The 21,757-nt window shown below is 36.9% G+C and overlaps 1 protein-coding gene across 1 annotated transcript; it reads right to left on the bottom strand.

The window, feature by feature from the left end:
• Window positions 1-867: 867 nt before the first annotated feature.
• Window positions 868-21,488, bottom strand: LOC120525740 (forkhead box protein M1-like). The gene is made up of 9 exons (XM_039748303.1): window positions 21,322-21,488; window positions 14,680-14,811; window positions 14,471-14,586; window positions 13,519-13,692; window positions 13,053-13,181; window positions 11,947-12,012; window positions 11,757-11,793; window positions 8,735-8,901; window positions 868-3,204 (listed from the first exon to the last, which is right to left on the bottom strand). Exons 2-9 carry the CDS (start codon window positions 14,708-14,710, stop codon window positions 2,473-2,475), a joined length of 1,452 nt encoding a protein of 483 aa, XP_039604237.1. The 5' UTR covers window positions 14,711-14,811; window positions 21,322-21,488; the 3' UTR covers window positions 868-2,472.
• Window positions 21,489-21,757: the final 269 nt, after the last annotated feature.

The following is a 21,757-nucleotide window of genomic DNA, read 5'->3' as shown; positions in this document are numbered from 1 at the left end:
GAGGCTGCTCTTGCCAGCCAACGAAGGTCTGACATATCATTACTGCATGGGCTGTTGTACAAAACATGGCACAGTTTAATAATCTCCTGACTTTGTTGACATGGAGCCAGACGACCCACTTCATACCCACCTGCTGAAGTGCCTGCCCATTCCTGCTATCATGCAGAGTGAGGTTGTGATGGTGTTGTTCCAACAAAATCTTTTAACGATTCAGATATTTCTGTAAACGCTTCTCTGATTTCCCTGAGCTCAATTTCACGTTTCGTTGTGTCTGCCGTTCCATATCTCATATATTGCACATATACACATACAGCTGGACGCACCGGCTCTTAATGTCTAATTGACCCGTTTAATTAGCCAACCTGTCTTCCTGCGTTCAGAAGATCGCTCTAATATGATACTCACACTTAAACAACATGCAGAAAAATGTGTGTTTCTATCCTAACTTTAAACACTTCAGCCTTCTTTTACCATCGTCATTGTTCCATTTCTTCTTGGGTTTGCTCCCTTACTTGTATCTGAATTGAGTGCCGACACAGGTGTACCCGACACTGAATGTTAAAGTGGAGCTGCTACTTCAGGGTCCTCTTCATTTGTGTGCTGCTTATTCAAGATAGTGGTTAGCCAGTGGTTCTCAGGTTCAGTCCTGCTGTGAACGGACTTTTGTGTATCATTCTTGCACATTTTACCAAATGCAAAATAACAGACAAAAAGCCCAGCTAGATCAATTCCAACTAAGGCTGATCCACTGATTTGTGAGACTGGAATGAAAACCTACAGCCACAGTGGTACCCTGGCGCTAAACACATTCTCAAGGTTTTTGGAAAGATGTGTTCGTTTTTTGTATTTTAACATGTTTTGCTAGTGTATAGGAAACAAAATATTAAAATGTTCATCCAGCTATCTTAAAGCCAATAGACCAGCCTTTTTATGCTTTTTTTGAAAACGACATTAGGATGCCAAGGGTTGTTTTACAGAATATTAAAGCAGAAATATGACCTCAAAGCAGTTCTATACATTTACATGTCTTAAAGCAAAATGTATACTGTAGAGTCACCTTAAATGTGCAAGTGGAGAAACACGTCAAAGAGCAGAGCAGCGAGTCAGAGGCCTCTTTGGACAAATGCAGTGGTGTCCACAGGATAAGGCTCCTGTCTTCAAGAACACTGTTTTTTTTGCTTTTGATGAAGAATATTCACTTGTAACAGAAAAAAAAACTATTTTTACACAGAACATTAAAGAAGGTCAAAGACACAACATTTGGCTGTGTAGCCATTAAGAGGCATCATAAGGCAATACCACCAAAACGCTGTGTCTTTTATCTTCTTTACTTTTAGGGTGAAACAAACTCTACATTTTCCTTTTGCCTTTGCAGATGCACGATACACAGGCTAACACTAACACCATGCTCATTTGCATTTCAATATTATCAAAAGTTTATGACAAAAACAATCTGGCTAATTACTCTAAGCTAGCTGTAGGAGTAACAGGATAAAGCAAAAAGTCCAGACCTTTGCTGGTCCACAGCTGATCAGCCTCATCCAGTCCAAAACTGCTGGACGTATATTTGGATGTATAATTGAATTCTTTTTCTCTCTAGTTCACACATTTCCTTGAGATTTCATATCCATGCCTCCAGTGAAAGCATATTTAAGTAAATTATCATTCCTTACCACAAGACAGCCGTTACCCTTTGAAAATGTCACCTTTTACAGAATCACTGAAAAGTGAGAATGAAAAGCTAGTGACAAAAATACAAAAAAGATGCAATGGTTTTAGGCTGATATCTACACTGACATGTAGAAAAATGGTGAACCATTTCTTCAGTAATGTTGTTTAATGATACTCTCTGCCTTAAATGTATATGCAGATACTGAACACAAAATATATAAACCTTGTTCCCATTTATCTGTATTTCTTTAGTTTCCATTAAAAAAAAATTGTGGTGAGAAGAACATAGTTGACTCTGACGTTTGCTATGATGCTCACGTATTTATTTGTATACTGTATATCGGATTCAGAAAATATTTCATCCCCTTCACTTTCTGCACACTTTGTGTTGTGGATTTAGTTTTAAACTGATATATTTGCCATGTTTGCCCATCATTCTACACTCAATAACCCATTAATGTGAAAACATATTTTTAGAAATGTCTGCAAATTCAATTTAAAAAATAAAAAATTGAAATGATCATCATAAGATTAGTGTTATTTAGTAAAGATTGATGGGTAAAGCTAGCAAATGTATCCATCTAAAATTAAACCTACAACACAATAAAATGTGCAGAAAGTGAAGAGGTTGGAATACACTCTGAATCCACTGTTGAATACAGCTTGTGTAGTCCAAGGACCGCTGACTTGTATTACTTACCACACTGTCATATCCATTTGTAGAATATACCAGTTCAGTTTCTACCAGTAACTCACTTTACAAATAATAGTTTTCATTTTTCAAGCAGTGAATACCACACATCAGGTAGCTTCTGATGAAAAAGCAGACCAGCTAATGTTAGCCAAGTTAGTTCCCTCTTCAATTTCTGGAAGTGTAAAGTCTTCAAAAACTTTTGTTAAGCTGTCATTCTGTGTAATTATTCCCAATCTTTCAGAATGCATCTGTTTTTTCACTGGCGTGAAGCTTAAAAGACTAAATTCTGGCAAATCTTTCTCCGAGTGTTCATATCCAGAGTTGGTTCTCACACTGTTTCCAAGAGATGCAAGTCCGAGGCTTGTATATCCCAAACTGTTACTGCTAGGTGATTTAAACAAACTGCTGTCAAGTAAGCTGTCTTCAGATTCTGGAGGAGTCGTGGTACTCTTCAATGAATTAATGAGCACACTGCCATTTAACCACTCAGATTCTCGACAAGGAGTTGATGTGACTACACCATTTAACCTGTTTTTGGTAGGGGTTTTGAAAGGAGAAAGGTTCAATGCTTCTTCACTTGTCTTTAGGGCCAGTGTCTGCTCTTTAACAAACTGTTGCTCAGATTCATTAGATATAAAAATGTCTTCATGTAAATGATATTCTGGTTCTTTAAGTGTCTGGTGTTTCTCTTTGCGTTTCTTACGTGGTACATCACCAGAATCTTTTTTCCATCGCTTGGTGATAATACTTTCTGGACCTGACTGGACTCTTTCTGTAGGTTTATTTTTATGACATTCAACAGAAGAATCAGCCATAGGAACATTAAGTGGAATTGCTGGCTAGAGAGAGAGAGAGAAATAAAACATATTCAAAACAAAGAGTATGAACGTGTGTTTAAAAAAAAAAAAAAAAACACACACACACACACACACACACGAGAAAACTAATTTCTTCAATAAAGAATTTTTCACAAATCTCATAGTCAAACACGAATCTAGTCACACCTCTGTCAAAATATTAAAAGGTAATAAAATACTTAAGAATAAAGCAATTAACATATTCAGTCCAGAATTATTGCAATAAAAAATTCTGAAGGACTGTTCCTAATAAGATGGTTGCATAAAAGCTATACAATGTCAAAATCCTGCAGACTTGAGTGAAAAATGGACAAAAAAATGTGTGTTAAAGCTAATTATTCACCTGATGAAAACTATACAGCAAAAATGGTGTCTCTCGTACTTTTCTTTTCACTGTGAAATAACTTTTTCCTCCTTTACAGATGCATGCTGGCAATGCCCTTCAATGATTCCGTCCACTTTAATAAAACGACAAGTGTCTGTGTGTGTGTAAAATAGACAAAGGATGTAGAAAGATCAATAAAATCAAAAATTATAATAAAAATACCAAATAAGGGAAAATTAATCTTATTGGCCGATTGTGTCATTTGACATTATATACTAGAAACAGCAGCTTGGTAGCGACCTTCTTGCACCTGCTTGGGCCACATGAGTGATGTTTATGTGCGTAGCTGTAATGCTGCTGACTGATTAACTTTGCTTGGTGGGGAATTAAAGAGTAGAAATAACCAAAAACTGACACACACATTGGGAAACCGAAGCCCCAACACAACAAGGCTAGAGTTGATAAACCAGGCCAATGCGGTAGTGGCCACCTCCGTGTTTTCTCAGCAAAATACTTCAACTATAAGTGTGGTCAGTTTGAAAGTGGCACTAAGAGGAAGAGGTGAAAACAGGCAGCTCTCTCTGAAGAGGAAAAGGCTGCCACAAGGTTAAGAGATAAGGTATGTATTATTATACCAGACCAAATGGACAACCCGTGCAGCAAATCAAAAACAGGAGGTCTGGATTGAGTACTTAAATTTCAACTGTCTTAGATGGATAACACAGCTAGCATTATATACATACATACCCATACTATCGGTCAAAACTTTTAAAACACCTCAGTTTTTCTTCACATTTTATCAACTAAAATGCAATGAATGACCTAAACTGGTGAAAAGGTAATCAGTAAACTGCCAGGGTTTCAATTTTAATCTTATTAGCAAAAATTAGAAAAAAAAAAAAAGAAATATCAGAAGACAGGAAGGATGGCCATCTTTGACAATCAGAATAGGAAAAAAAGAAGACTCGTTTTACAAGATTTATTACACCATTTGTTCTATTTCAACTTATCACAAAGTACCTCAAAATATTTTCATTTTCCTGCATTTCTGTTACAGTGTGTATGTGTATATACAGTTAGGTCCATGAATATTTGGACAGAGACAACTTTTTTCTAATTTTGGTTCTGTACATTACCACAATGAATTTTAAATGAAACAACTCAGATGCAGTTGAAGTGCAGACTTTCAGCTTTGATTCAGTGGGTTGAACAAAAAGATTGCAAAAAATGTGAGGCAACTAAAGTATTTTTTTAACACAATCCCTTTATTTCAGGGGCTCAAAAGTAATTGGACAAATTAAATAACTGGAAATAAAATGTCCATTTCTAATACTTGGTTGGAAACCCTTTGCTGGCAATGACAGCCTGAAGTCTTGAACTCATGGACATCATCAGATGCTGGATGTCCTCCTTTTTAATGCTCTGCCAGGGCTTTACTGCAGCGGCTTTCAGTTGCTGTTTGTTTGTGGGCCTTTCTGTCCGAAGTTTAGTCTTCAATAAGTGAAATGCATGCTCAATTGGGTTAAGATCAGGTGACTGACTTGGCCATTCAAGAATTTTCCACTTCTTTGCTTTAGTAAACTCCTGGGTTGCTTTGGCTGTATGTTTTGGGTCATTGTCCATCTGTATCATGAAACGCCGCCCAATCAATTTGACTGCATATAGCTGGATTTGAGCAGACAGTATGTCTCTGAACACCTAAGAATTCATTTGGCTGCTAAGCTCCTTTTTTATTTCAAAACTTTCCAATATACATCAATAAATAATTTTTTAAGCAATTAGATTCAACAATAACCTCATTTATTTGGAACTCAAAACATCCACGTATCAAAAGAGCGACCCTACAAAGACAAAAGGCAGAAGGTGGCATGGCTCTACCTAACTTCCAGTTTTATTACTGGACAGCAAACATACAAGCTATAAAAACCAGGACACAAATAGATGAACATACACAGGCCTGGTCCGCAACAGAACTAAAATCCTGCATTACTTCTTTATATTCCCTGCTCTGTGCCCCAATAAATGCAAGTTATCAGCAATATACTAATAACCCAATTGTGCTTCACTCACTCAGAATATGGAACCAAAGTAGAAAGCATTTTAAGATGGAGAAGCTTCTATCTGTGGCACCTCTGCAAGAGAACCACTTCTTTCAACCCTCGCGAACATATGCAGTTTTTAATATCTGGAAAAAATTTGGGATTAACTTGCTTAGAGATCTTTATATAGACAACGTCTTTGCATCCTATGAACAATTACATTCAAAATTTAACTTCCAGCTACACATTTCTTTTACTATCTTCAAATTAGAAACTTTGTTAAACAGAACCTGCCCGATTTTCCTCATCTTTCACCGTCATCCATGCTGGAAAAAATATTGCTCAATCTCAAGGACTCAGACACCATCTCTGCAATATATAAAATTATTTTACAGTCCCTCCCTTTCAAAGATCCAAGAGGACACTGGGAAAAAGATCTCTCAATTAATATATCAGAAAAGGAGTGGAAAATAGCAATGTAGAGAATTCACTCGAGCTCCATATGCGCAAAGCACACAATTATACAACTCAAAATTATATATCGAGCACATCTGTCTCGCCTGAAACTCTCCAAAATGTTTCCAGGGCAAGATCCAACCTGCGAACTCTGCAATCAAGTTCCAGCCTCACTGGGTCACATGTTTTGGTCCTGCAGCAAATTAACATCATTCTGGACCAAAATTTTTAATTACCTTTCAGACAGCCTTGGTGTCACAATCCCTCCTAACCCATTAAAAGCTGTGTTTGAGGTTCCTCCAGATGGGTTTAAAGTGGAGAAGGACAAACAAACTGTGATTGCATTCACTACACTTTTGGCACACAGACTTATTTTGCTAAACTGGAAGAATCCTAACTCTCCTCTTTTAAGTCAGTGGGAAACCGATGTTTTATTCTATTTGAAATTGGAAAAAATCAAATACTCAGAGGATCTCTTAAAGCACAGAGGAAGCAATTATTTCTGTATTTCTTTTTCTTCTCCATTCATCTCTATTGGCTTATCAAACTCATCAATTTACTGTATGTTTACAAGCCGTTGGCCATTTACTCCGTTGGCCTTGTTCTCTCTCTCAGGGGTGGGAGTCGACTTGTTCTCAATCATACTTTTTGTCAAAACTGATTGATCTGTATGGAATGATTGCAATAAAATTAATAAATTAAAAAAAAAAGAATTCATTCGGCTGCTTCTGTCCTGTGTCACATCATCAGTAGTGTCCCAGTGCCACTAGCAGCCATGCATGCCCAAGCCATCACATTGCCTGACTCCACCGTGTTTTACAGATGATGTGGTATGCTTTGGATAATGAGCTGTTCCACGCCTTCTCCATACTTTTTTCTTGCCATCATTCTGGTAGAGGTTGATCTTGGTTTCATTTGTCCAAAGAATGTTTTTACAGAACTGTGCTGGCTTTTTTAGATGTTCTTTAGCAAAGTCCAAGTCTTGAAGCTTATGAATGGCTTGCACCTTGCAGTGCACACTCTGTATTTACGTTCATGCAGTCTTCTCTTTATGGTAGACTTGGATATCGATACGCCTACCCCCTGGAGAGTGTTGTTCACTTGGTTGGCTGTTGTGAAGGGGTTTCTCTTCACCATGGAAATAATTCTGCGATCATCCACCACTGTTGTCTTCCGTGGACGTCCTGGTCTTTTTGTGTTGCTGAGTTCACCAGTGCTTGCTTTCTTTCTCAGGATGTACCAAACTGTACATTTTGCCACTCGTAATATTGTAGCAATTTCTCATATGGGTTTTTTCTGTTTTCGCAGCTTAAGGATGGCTTCTTTCACCTGCATAGAGAGCTCTTTTGACCGCACGTTGTCTGCTCACAGCAAAATCTTCCACATGCAAGCACCACACCTCAAATCAACTCCAGGCCTTTTATCTGCTTAATTGATAAGGACATAACAACGGACTTGCCCACACCTGCCCATTAAATAGCCTTTGAGTCAATTGTCCAATTACTTTTGAGCCCCTGAAATAAAGGGATTGTGTTAAAAAAATGCTTTAGTTGCCTCACATTTTTATGCAATCTTTTGTTCAACCCACTGAATTAAAGCTGAAAGTCTGCACTTCAACTGCATCTGAGTTGTTTCATTTAAAATTCATTGTGGTAATGTACAGAACCAAAACGAGAAAAAAGTTGTCTCTGTCCAAATATTTATGGACCTAACTGCATGGCTGCTGCCAAATCTACAAAAAAAAAATCAAAACAAAGCAACATTTAGTGAAACAAGCAAGTTAATTAATAAAACAAGGGCTCTATGAAGCGTTGGTAAAAACAGGGTAAGTTGGACAGTATAACAGTTTAGTAATTATGTAAAGACATACGCTAATAAAATGCTGAAGTGGCCTGTTGCTCACAAAAAAGGTACACTGTAGACTTAAATCCATAAACGTCAGTTGTGTAGATACAAAGATGAAAGATACATGTATTTATGCATTTTTCTAAGCTTTGTAAGCTGATTATGTGTGCTGCTACAAGTGGACAGAATGGCCTCTGCATAGGAATAAACACTGAGGTGTATTCTACACTATGCAGTCCAGACTTTTCATAAAGACAGCTAAAAGAATAAATGAAACAAATCAGTATTACTGATGTTGAAGGAATATCATTTTGTTACTACCTGATAACTAGTGAAAGCAGAAAATACAAGGTATTATTTTGTCTCCTGTTTAATTGTTTGATATACTTTACTAATTCGTTTTATAAAACATTTGCACCTTTTTTTAATGATAACTAAGAATATTTTAAAAGTATCACAAAGTCATTTCTGACATTCATAGAGGTTGCAAGGTACAAGGTAGATGCCAAGAGGGAACTGCACCCGTTACTTGATAAGGATGCAACCAAATCAACTGATTCAGAACTGCTGAATAATCTAACAGCATATGGTAAGTCTCCACAGAAAGCGACATGATCATAGGGAAACATAAAATGTTTACACTTCAAGTCAAAAGAGCCAGAAGCAGACCTGAATACAAACACTAAGTATTGCATATCCTTGTGCTACTGTTTCAAGCAAACACTATTTTAATAGTAAATTATAAGATTACAGGATATATCAGAACTACACACTAGCTTCACTCTCAGCTCCAAGTATTACTCAAAATGTAAAATAACTTATGTTCACAATACTACTTTAACTTTACCTTAGGAGCAATGTTTCTTTTAACTTTGCTTGAATGATCACTCTGTGAAGTAGTAAATGACAAAGATGGTGTACAGATAGCTGAAGGATTTACAAACACAGGAACAGGGATCAGGCATGGAGCAATTCCACGAGGAAGCAAGGGCTGCACTTTCTTTAAACCACCCACTAATAGATAGAAAAAAATCATAAAAGGGCAAATATTTAAGTAGATTTAAAACAAGCTAAAATAAATGTAAAGACAAATATTTGTAAATATAGCATTAACTGTTAAATATAAACATTCCTTTTTTAAGATACAGCGCAAATAAAATGGGTACAGCAACAATGCTGTATCAATGCATGCTCCCACCCTCCCTGTCTCTGCAAATAAAAGGTATTCTCATGTCCTTTTGAAGTTTTCACATTTTATGATCATACAACATTGAATCACAGTGGAATGAATTTGACTTTTTGACATTTACCTGCAGAAAAAGCAGTGTGAAAGTGAAAACAGATCTCTGCAAAGCACTCCTAATTAATTACAAATCTAAAACACATAATTAACAGGATATGTAGTCACCCCTTTCAAGTCCGTATTTAATAGTTGCAACTTTGACAGCCACGACATCCTCGAGTGTGTGTGCACAGTGCTGTCTCTATCAGCTTGGCAAATCTGGGCACAGCATTTTCCCCCATTTGCTCTGTAAGGTTGTATGGGTATCATAAGTGAACAGCTTTTGTCAAGTCCAGCCACAAGGTCTCAATTAGAATGAAATCTGGCTCTGGACTGGCTATTCCACCACATTAACATTGTTGTTTTTTAGCCATTCCTGAGTAGCTTTGACTTTATGCTTGGGGTTGTTGTTTTGCTAGTAAACAAATCTTCTCTCAGGGTTTAAGTTGCTTGCAGACTGCATCAGGTTTTCCTCTAGAACTTCCCTGTATTTTGCTGCATCCATTTTATCTTCTACCTTCACACCCCTTTCAGGGCCTGCGCTGCTGCAGAGAAACATCTTCACTGCATGATGGTGCCACCACCAGGCTTCATTGTGGGAATGGTGTATTTTTTATAATGTGCAGTGTTTAAACATGGCTTCTTCCAGCTGTCTCCCATGTGCCTTCTGGCAAACTCTAGCCAAGATGTCATGTGCCTTTTTCCTTTGTGCCACTCTCCTATAAAACTGCTGCGCAAGGAGTAGCCCCTGTGCAACAGTTATTTTCTGCACAGTTTCCCCAATTTCACCCACTGTAGCATATGACTCATTCAGACACCTAACAGGCCTCTTGGTGGCTTCCCTCAGTAGTTGTCCTCTTCTTGCACAATCACTCAGTTTTTGTGGATGACCTGCTCCAGGCAGATTTACAGCTGTGCCATATGCTTTCCATCGCTTTGTAACCATTTTACTGGACTCAGAGATATTCAATGATTTAGGTATTTTCTTGTGTCTATCCTCTGACTGGCGTGACACAGTGGTAGTGCTGCTGCCCCGCATTAAGGAGACCCAAGTTTGTATCCTGGGTCCTACCTGCATGGAGTTTGCATGTTCTCCTCATGTCTATGTGGGTTTCTTCTGGGTGCTCCAGTTTCCTCCCACAGTCCTAAAACAAGTGGATTAAGTGAATTGGCAATACTAAACTGGCCCTAGTGTGTGGTTGGGGTGTGTATGTACTGGCACCCCCTTCAGGGTTTGTTCATTGCTTTGTGCCCTATGCTAGGTGGGATAGGCTCCAGCACCCCCTGCGACCCTGTTCAGGATTTAGTGGGTTTGAAAATGATTGAACGACATTCCCTGACTTGTATTTTCAATAAAATTTTCATGGAGTTGCATAAAGTGCTCTTTTGTCTTCACCACAAGTTGGTCCTCCCAGTTTAAGGTGCATTTATACTCCACTTAATTGAAACCCCAGGCAGGTGATCTCAGCTTAACTAATTATGTGATTTCTAAGACCAATTGACTACAACAGTGATGCATCATATTAAAGGGAGTTAATACTTATGTAATTATTTGCCGTTTTATATTTGTATTTAACTTAGATCACTTTGCAGAGATCTGTTTTCACTTTGGCAGTGAATTGTCTTTTTAGGTTGATCAGGGTCATAAAACAAAATTACATCCACTGTGTTTCCACATAACAATAAAATGAGAAAACTTCCAAAGGCTGAATAATTTTTTATAGGTATTGCAAATACCATTCACTGATACCCATTTTTAATGTGCCAAACTGCTTTTATAATTTACTAAAATCTGCACTGTTCAAAATAAATGTTACCTATAAAGTCCTCATTAATTTATTTGCATTTAAGTGTCCTAAATTTTTACTTTGTATTTTTAAATAAAAATATTTCAAAACCAGTGTTTAAACAGACCCCCATAGGCCTTTTTCTTGTGAGATTCAAAGTAACCATATCTTCATTGTCTGTTCTCATTTATAGTTACAGGAGAAAATGCATACCAGCATACTTGCTTCTTCATGAGGAAGCTAGCAGTAGTTTGCTACACAGAAAACACTTCTACGATAGCGGCAGTATGCATTGATATTATTACTTTATACAATTCAAAACGTAAGCAGAAAATTACATTTTGAAATACTGAAATAATCTGAGAAAAGCACTGCACCGAGGTTACTACAGCCATGGAAAGGAGTGGGGTTTAATTATAAATCACAGGTATTGCCTGGGTGCACTTACAAATTTAGTAAGTTTGTTCTCCTTGCAAAAATACGGAAATTTAAATGATGTAGCACTTTCAAAATAGAATATTTTTATTTACCAAATTAGACCACAAAACTCTCTCATACAGTTGCATTTTCTGTGTAACGCTATTATTAACAAATTTTAACTTGTTTTAAGCACCTGTCATCTTCTTCAGAATGTCACAGTTGCACAGAATACAAAAAAAAAATCAAAATCATACAGTATATGGCATTCAATCAACTTGTCTTTCTGGTCACTTTGGTATAATTTTTAAACACTTTTACTCTAACAAGAATAATTTAAATTCACTGTAAACTGCATACCACATTTATCTTTATGACAATACCTTTATTCTGAGCAGGAGCAGAAGATCCCCCAGCATTCTTTTATTATTGAAGGTCAGATTGATGGATGGTGGGGTAGAAAGAGAGAGAGAATATTGATGTGAAAAAACACTGTTTAAAGATGGTAATAATTTTGTTTGAATATAATTTCAATATTACAAATAAACAGATTAATTTAATTTCTCATCTTACCATATTTATCATCACCGGCAGTGCAGACACATAGCCAATCTGACCACTGGCTGCTTCATTTAAATGCTTTATAGTTGTACATATATAAAAAAAAAAAAAAAAAATAAGTTAGAACATATACATATATATATATACATATATATATATATATATATATATATATATATATATATATATATATATATATATATATATATATATATATATATATATATATATATATATAGATAGAGAGAGAGAGAGAGAGAGAGATACTGTAGATAGAAGTCTCTGTGTGTGTTAATACATTCCACATATACAAGGACAAGCTAACAAAGCCACAAACTTTTTACATATTTTAAAAAAATGCAAGGGAGAAGAGGGTTGGGGACCCAGTTAACTGGCAAGTCTATGTGCTTTAAATTACTTTTGCTTGTGACTCTAAAGTCTGCTCTTTGTATGTAGTAAATGAAACTGACGCACAGCTCTGTTCTTATAAAGAAATTACTGTAAACTTGGTACTTCCCAGTCAAGACGATGATGAATGGTTAATATTCATTACCTCTCTTTACATTAGTTTTGCAATGAGAACTGGTTTGCTGTACATTTTGCATTTAACCAGCAGTTTGTAGAATTTGTTTAACTGTTACTTGACTACATGCCTAAGTAGTGTTTTATTATTTTCTTCAACCCCAACCTAAACAAAATTAATCGAATTTGGGATCATGCAGGGCTGCCATATGCCATGGCAGCCATGGTCTTTTGCATCATATTCAATCTTATATTATAAATACTTTGCTGCATTTTAATAAGCAAAAGCTTTGCATATCTTCCTTTTTCAGCCTACTGCAATAATCAAGCTTGGTGCATTTTAATTTTAGTGGTTTGGAACAGCATTCATATGCTCATAAAGGTTTTACTTGTTATTAATCTACACAATCTGATGAGTTTAAATTGTTAAACAATTTAAATTTTAGGATGATCTGTAGAAACAGGATTCTGTTACTGTAGAGTGTTAAAAGTTAGTATATTACTTTGCTAAACGTAATAAATACACCTTGAAAAAACAGCTTCCACACAAACAGTAATTTAATTTAATGTTGTATCCATAGTGCTCCTAAACTTACATCTTTCTCTTGAAAACAGGAGCGCTTATCCTCAGAGGTGGATTTAATGGTCCAATATGCATTTCTTCTACTGCCCTCAATATGCCGTACAAAGATATCTTGGACAGACAAACTATGCCTGATAGAATTCTGTGAAACACAATCAGATTGTTTTGAAAGTTTTCAACAAAGATGTATTTTGTGCATCATAAGAAGCTTTGAAAACAATATTTTTCTTGAAATAAACCACCTTACAGTTGTTGAAGCATAAAAGAAACCATTTGTGGGACCTGTTTTATGTTCTTAAAATTCTTAAATGCAAAGTGGTAAAAGCACAAAAAAAATACATTCCATTCTGTACAAACCTAAATTATTTACTTGCCAAGTACGGTCAATTTAAAATGTAATTGTTTACCAAAATCATTAGTCATTTTCATTAGATGCATTTCAAAGCATTCTACTGCAAATAATGTATGCATATATTTACCTTCCATCCTGGATTAGCATAATATTTGTAATATGGGAAATGCTCTTCTACCCAAGAATATATTTGTTGAAGTGGAAGGCATTTCTCTGGGCTGCTGCTGATAGCCAATTTTATCAGGTCAGAATAGGAATATGGAGGACGTTTTACTGATGGGGATCTCGGTGGCTTTACAGTCTGAAAATTGACAAAAATAAATGTGAAATATTTGATCAAACTAAATATATTAAGTAATTTAACAAGTCATTTTTACATAATACACTTTATTGCTTAACAAAATAAATAAAATCATGTCAACAAATCTGCCTTTAAAATATAATATACTTTCTTATGGCTAAGAATATTTCACTTTTGGCTCTAAATATGTTTATAGAGAGGCATCGCTCATTTTATAATGTGTATCCAATCAATTCATTTATAACAGTACTTAACCTGGGGCTGTATGACTACTGCCAACGCTGGCACCAACTCAGATCATCTGTATGATTTCACACTTAACATTATAAAAGTGAATATTGCATGGCATGAACACAATATTCATTCTTCCGCTAACTTTCAACCAAAACAGGCATCACTTTCATTTCTGTCCAGTAAATCTGCCTCATTTTTTACCCCTAACTAAAAGACTTCAATATCATCTTAGGCTGCATTGCTTTGGATATGCTGATCATTCTCAAAACATTTTAAATTCACCTTTGTGAGTTCCTCTCAGTTTATATTTTGAACAACACATAAGCTACAGCAAAACAGTAATGGGTGTATTTTCTGTTATTGTTATACTCTAACAATGTAAGACATGAATACATTAACTAGACCACTGCTAATAAAAAGTCAGACTATGTTGTCACTTTACTACACAAGCTGACAGTCTTCAAGTCAACTCATGCCTTATGAAGTGCTGCTTCCAGTAGTGTCAGGAATAACGGTGAAGCCAGCATATAAATCAGTTGCTTACTTTATTTTTTGATGTTGTAGCAGTTTTCCGTTTGGAAGTAATTCCGCATGAGGAGAAGCGGCCCAGCCAGTTAATGTTAGTCAGGCTGTCATCCAACTCCACACCATCTGCAACATCTAAAGGTTAACAAATATCAGCAATGTAACCAACAGAAACAGGTGGCTATGAAAATTAGTCTAACTGATGGCAGCTAAAAAGTTGAAACATACTGTTTTCTGGCTGATTTTCTTTATTTTCCATTATATTAGAAGAGCTTTTTTCACATTTTAAAGTACAAAAACAAATTTATGCAGACCAACTAGTGCATAGCTTTCTTTGGTAAAATCTTGACGTCCAAGAACCTGATGGGGAGAAAAGAACATTTTTATTAAAAAAGGTCATCTACTAAACATTTCATAATTCATCACATCTGCACCTGTGACTCACATGAAGACTAAATGCTTAACTTTACAAAGAAAAAATCAGCTAATAAAAACTCAAAATGTCTGTCCATAAACATACACCCAGTGTTATCCAGTCATAGAGCAGCAGGAGCCTTTATTGGAACCACTGGCATAATGCAGCAAACAACCACAAATGGAATTATCAGTCCAGGATAGTGCAATACCTACACATGTACACATTACTGCACTAATTCTAATTTTATTAATTAAAAATACTACTCTTTTGGAGATGTAGAAAGAAAATCAGCACACTAAGAGAAAAATCCACTTGGTCATGGCAAGAAAGGGCACATGTGGAGTAACTAGGCCAGTAGTCTCCTGAAGCTGTGAGGGTGCAGCACTAAGTCCTACACTATCATGTTGCCAATCCAAAATTATTTTAAACCTATTGCAATATAAATCACTAGACAGTTTGAAAATGAGTTTTTATCTTAATATAATCAACAAATAAATTGGACCATTTATTCTCCCCCAAATAGCACAATTGTGCAGTGGTTAATGCTCCCTTAGACCTCCAGTCTTCAGCGCCATTCCCAGTCTGCTTACTGTCAGTAGAGAGCTTAGACCTTCTCCCCATGTTATTTTTCCCACACCTGCGAGGCAGACTGTCAAGTGTAAACTGCTCCACTATAAGGTACTGTGGGCTTGTGCTTGAGTGTGCCCTGGCACACCAAATGCTGCCAGGGTAGTCACCAGCTGCCCAGGACCCAGTGACAGAGTAAACTACCACAAAATGGATGAATATTCTCTTGTTCTTTACATTCGCTAAACTTTTCTATAATAAGGCATGTAATAACAGAAATATCTAAAAAGAATGCATATTATCCACGAATACTCCCCACTTTGCTCAGAGTTCCTGGGTGAACACACAGCTGCAGGTGGCAGCTCTGCAACACAAGGAATAGTAAGTGTTAGTGAAAGATGTCTGCAGTCACAAATCTTTACTGAACTTTTCCTCATTTAACATTTTGCAGAATACATGAGTTACAACAAAACACAACTGCATCCATTTCTTGTTATTATCACACTCTACAAAAATTTAAGACATGAACAAATAAATAAATTAGAACACTGTTTATAAAGAGCCAGGCCATACTGTCATGTTTTTAGACTCTAATACCATACAGAAACAAACACAAATAAACAGTTATAAAGAAACACTTAAACTAAAATTAAATTTGCCCACAAAGAAAACAACAAGCATGAGGGAGGAAAAGTGTATGAAGAACAATATTGTCCATGGCAACTGAAAAATGGCTAAGGGAGCCAAATAATGTCAAAATGAAAATGTGATAAAATTAAATATATTAATACTGCACATTTTACACTGAGATGTTCACTTGAATATTTCTAATTTTAGTTAAGTAAGTGAACTTTATTGTCATTCATACCATCCAACTGTACAACAATGGATGCATAGCTGAACAAAAGTGAAGTTCTCCAGACTCAATGTGCAGACATAAAAAAGCCAGTCAGTGGGTAAAATATAATAAGAAAATATTGCACATCATTTCACAGTGATCGTGTTATTGCACTATATGCATACAATATTTATACATAATATATACAATGTAATATTGTACAATATTACAATACAGTAGAATGTAAACTTAAGACCTATTCGTGGTAATGAAGTGCACAGTAAGGAAGACAGCAAAAGGTCAAAGGTTATTTGACAGAGTTTAGTATTCTGATGGCCTGGGGGAAGAAGCTCCTGTTAAATTTGGTCGTTCTGCAGTGCATACTGTGGTAATGTTTTCCAGAGAGCAGAAGTTCAAACAGCCCGTGTGCCGGGTGTGTGGGATCTTTTATGATCTTAATGGATCTGCTCTGGCAATGTGAGTAGTATGATTCTTGAACAGATGGGAGTGAAGACCCAATGATTTTCTCCGCTGTCCTCACTACTCTTCAAAGTATCTTCTGTTCAGCGCCAGTGCAGCTTCCACACCAAACTGAGATGCTGCTGGTCATTATACTTTCTATAGTGCCTCTGCAGAAAGTTGTGAGGACAAGAGCGGGGAGGTTTACTCTTTTCAGCCTTTGGAGAAAATGATCTCCTAACATGGTCTTTCTGACTTCTGGGATTTATCAGCAGTAAGCTTCTCAAAAAGGTAGGAATTCGGCTTACAGAAAGATTTTTCCGTGGCAATTAAAGTATCTTGAATGTGTGTGTGGGCACGTATGGGCCCTGTGATGGCCTGGTGCCCTCTCCTGCTTTAGGCCCAGTATTGTTGGGGCAGACTCCAGCACCTCCCACCCTATGACCCTCATCTAGATTAAATTTAAGAATATCATGTTGGAAATGGATGGATGGATGGATGTTTATCTTTTAGGCAACAAAATGAAAGGAGATAAAAAAGAAAAATGAGCAGCTACTCTTTAAAAATGAAAAATTCAGTGTACATGCATGACATTAAGTTATTTTTATGTTGATGTGAATTTATATGAACACAACAAACATAAGAAATGTTATGACATTTGCCCCAAGTACAAGCAATTTAATTTACATTTTTGGCAGGTCAACTATCTGACAATTTAATAATTACAAAAAAATGAATGTAGAACATTTCTTAAGTTTTATTTATCTTGCCTATTATGACAACTTTACTGTGTCTATTTGCACTAACAGACGTTTTTATGCTTTTTTTCTTTTCTGCCAATAATGAAAGCAATTAAAATAGTTGTTGTAGCCTAGTGGTTTAGTTGCTGTTAAACACTGTCACACTTGGTCCAGTGCTCCCACAAGCTTTTATACGGCTTTACCAAAAAATGTCCTTGGCTTAATACCAAGCTACATATCGTCAAACACTTCTCGTTTTAACAGACACAAGGTGAAGGTGCACAGTCACTAACAGGCTTTCTGTCTTTAGAATGGAGGAGGGCATCCTGCAAGAAGCCCAACCTGAAGCCTGGATCCTGCCAGTCAGCCACAATAACACAAACTCCATCACCAGAATTTGGAGAGCAGCAGTTCACAAAGAGCAGGACATTCAAACTTGAGCATTACCACTTGACGTCAGTGCAACTGCTCACTCACACCTACCCCCACCCTCCCCATTTTGCGGCTATTTGTGTTTAACTTTCACAGTATGTACAACTTCATTTTATGGTTTCTGGCAAACTAAAGGCCTCTCACATCATCTTGAAAAGGCTCATATAAATGAAAACTTTACGACAATTATTCCTGGGCTTTGCAATGAATGTGCTAACATGTTAAAACATAACTGCTAGAGTGCTTCAAAACCAAAGGACAGTAAGATACACTGACATGTAATAACAGCAAATATAATCACTTAAATGCTTCAATTATTATACCACTTTAATGATAACAACCAAGGATCAGGCCCTGTAAAAGGCAGAAAACGTAATAGAGCGACACTACTCCTTTCTCTAGTGCAAGAGGCAGGTTAAGCAGCCATGATAGCCAAATATGTTACTACAATATAGCGAAGGAGTTCTCAGACTTGGTCCTGGGGACCCACTCTGGCCGCAGGTATTTTTTCTTTTTCTTTGGACTCCTCGGCTAATTAAGTGAAGTTGTTTCCCAGATTCTGTGTTTTGGGAACAATAAAGAAATTATTAAAATGTACTAAGTAGTTGTATTGGAATAATGCATTTTTTTCTTTAAAAAATATTTTCATCTTGATTTTCATTCTACTTTTCCAGGTGTTCTGATTGTTTAATTAATCCAATGTTTACTAATTAATGGGTCTGATGCTAAAGTAGTTGCAGCCTTTCATGATTCAGTGAGGTTTTCTCTGCTCATTTTTGTCATTATTAAGATACAATGAAGGGTGCAAACTGCACAGAGAAAGGGCAAAATATAATAAATCAACAAAGGAGAGTTAGGCATTTAAACCTATAGAAAAAATAAAAATATTACTAAATACCTTATAAATATCATGCTGGTGTGCCTTTTCTGAATGTACAATAAGAGAAAAATACCGCTTAATTAAACAAGGTCAATGTTAAATAATAATAATTATACATTTTATTTATGTGTAAGCGCCTTTCTAAACACAATAGACAAAACACAGATTATAAATAAAAGTAAAATAAAAATTTTTAAATCAGGCATAGCAATTGTAATCAAAGAGAAAATGCAGTCTTAAACAAATTAGTTTTAAGTTTAGATTTGAAAATGATTCAATATTTCTAAGCTCAGATGGTAGTGAGTTTCAAAGCTGGGGAGCAGAGCAACTGAATGCTCTGCTCCCCATAGTGGTAAAATGGACGAAGGGGACAGTCAAGTGGATGGATGAAGAGGATCTGAGGGTGCGGGAGGGAATGGCAACATGGAGGATGTCAGACAGATACGGAGGGGCAAGGTTGTGGATTGCCTTAAAAGTTAAAAGGAGAATTTTGAATTGAATGCAGAACTTAACTGGAAGCCAATGAAGCTGCTGCAAGACAGGAGTGATATAGAGGGGGTTCTAGTAATGATGCGGGCAGCTGAATTCTGGACCAGCTGAAGCTTATAAAGAGATTTGGAGAAAGACCAAAGACCAATAATCCAAACAAGAGGTGACAAAGCTATGAACAAGAACAGCAGTGGTGTGGGGAGTGAGGGGGTGCGAATACAATTAATGTTACACAGGTAGAAATATGCAGACCGGGAGATGTTACTGATGTGGGACTGAAAGGATAAAGTACTGTCAAGGATGACACCCAGACCCTTAACCTGTGGGGAAGGGGAGACAGAGGAATTATCAATAACAAATGAAAAATGATCAGTTTTGGATAATGTTGATTTTGTACCAATGAGGAGAACCTCAGTTTTGTCACTAAGAAAATTTGAAGAAAACCCGGATTTGATTTCTGTTATGCAATCAGTAAGTGAAGAGGGTTGTTGTCACAGATTATGAATTTGGTTGAAACAAAAACCTGAAGCTGCAGTGGGCCACCAGGACCGAGTTTAAGAACCCCTAATATAGGTGGCTGTAAGTGAATTTAGCAGTTAGATTACATTGTTATTGTCACCTATACTGCGAGAGCATATTTGCCACAGTTACAGAGGGAAGGAGGGTGTGGTGGCAGGAAAGCATATTCAGTCAGTCATTATCCAACCCGGTATATCCTAACTACAGGGTCACGGGGGACTGATGGAGCCAATCCCAGCCAACACAGGGCGCAAGGCAGGAAACAAACCCCGGGCTGGGCACCAGCCCACCGCAGGGCGCGCGCACACACACACACTTGGGACAATTTAGAATGACCAATGCACCTAACCTGCATGTCTTTGGACTATGGGAGGAAGCCCACGACAACACGGGGAGAACATGCAAACTCCACGCAGGGAGGTCCCGGGTCTCGTAACTGCGACGCAGCGGCGCTGCCCACTGCTCAGGCAACAAGATAAGGTGATGCATTAGTAAAACTTCAAAACTATCGATTACAAGTCCACAAGAAATACAAGGATAAGAAGTGAAAATCAGGGCTTAAAATAATTGTTCCAAATCAATGGACGGCGTATCTTCCTTAAAGCGGAAGCTAGTCAGACTGAATTTGTTGCTGCTTTTATGGCCACAAAAAAATCAAAGTTCTTCACTTCTTTACGTTTTAAAATATTTAACGAAAATGGGGGGATAGGGTTATATTAATTTTCTTATTCTGCCAGTGCGTTAGAAAAACAGCATTGTTGCAACTGTTTAAAAGGTTTACCAAGTGATCGATTTTGGATTTTAAAATGTAGAAATCCTGCTCCTGAGGTATGGCTCGAGTGTCGATCACCTGTCCCACGTTCTCTTTTTTTCAAACCAAAACATGGCCAGCTTGTTTTACTACAGTAATAATACCAATAGCATGTTTAAAGTCCTGGGAATTATTGCATATGCTCTCTCGAAGAAAAATAACGCTCTGTGTAGGATGCAATTGTCCGAACTCCGTGCCAAGACGTAGCTGTGAAATAAGCCGTTGCGGAGTAGCAATGATAAAATGCTCCAGAATTATACATTTCAACATACTTTTAACACTGACGCGAATTAGTCACACGAGCACACAACATCACTTCTGACTCGTTTTTTAATTTTATAAAGTCGAGCGCCGCCTAGTTTAAACTAAAGGCCCACAAAAACCACACTCGTTTTTTTTATTTTATCACTACAGCGTAAAAATAGGATTGTTCTTTTCGCGCAAGCCTAATTTAACATATGATTAACGCAATACTTTGAATGAAAATATTAATTTACAAAGAACATTTGTTTCTTTCTACTGTGCTTTTTAGGATACTAAAACTGCAGTCGATGACGGAAACACAGCTGCCATATCCGGACTCTATTGTCAACACGTTTTAAGTAACCACATTATATAAAATGTGTACGCTGTCTATATACCGTCTATCGGTATCACTTGAAAGATAAAAAATTTAAACTGGACAATCTAATCCAAAATATCACGTTTCAAACTCACCCTAACTCTTCTACGGTTTGCAGCCTAACCACAACAACTCGAATTTCAAACGAAGGCTTTAATTTTTTTCGTCCAATCATTCAACAGAATCAGCTCTCGCGTTGTTTTAGTCGTCGCGCCGTTGGTTTCTCCTTTACGCACGCGCAATTCGAAAGTTTTTCCTTTTCCGTTGGAAAAGATGGTTGTAGAACGTGGCTGAACTTGTCCCTTAACAAGAGTCCAATTACAGGTTGCCAACGAATCGATAAACTCCGTTGTTAAATAGAGATAGAATGGAAGAAAAAAAGCAGTAGTGTTGAATCATCCACTTATTTTTTAAACGGGCAATATGGTGTGGTGTACAGGCCCTGAATGCTGCTGTTGCTTCGATTTTTTAATTCCGACTCGTGCAGCTCTGGGCAAATTACTTAACCTGCCTCAGTTGTATTGTCTTCTT

This window comes from Polypterus senegalus, chromosome 1 (genome assembly GCF_016835505.1).
Source record: "Polypterus senegalus isolate Bchr_013 chromosome 1, ASM1683550v1, whole genome shotgun sequence".
NCBI lineage: Eukaryota > Metazoa > Chordata > Cladistia > Polypteriformes > Polypteridae > Polypterus > Polypterus senegalus.
The sequence above is the reverse complement of the archived record's forward strand: the minus strand, read 5'-3'. Positions and strand labels throughout refer to the sequence as shown.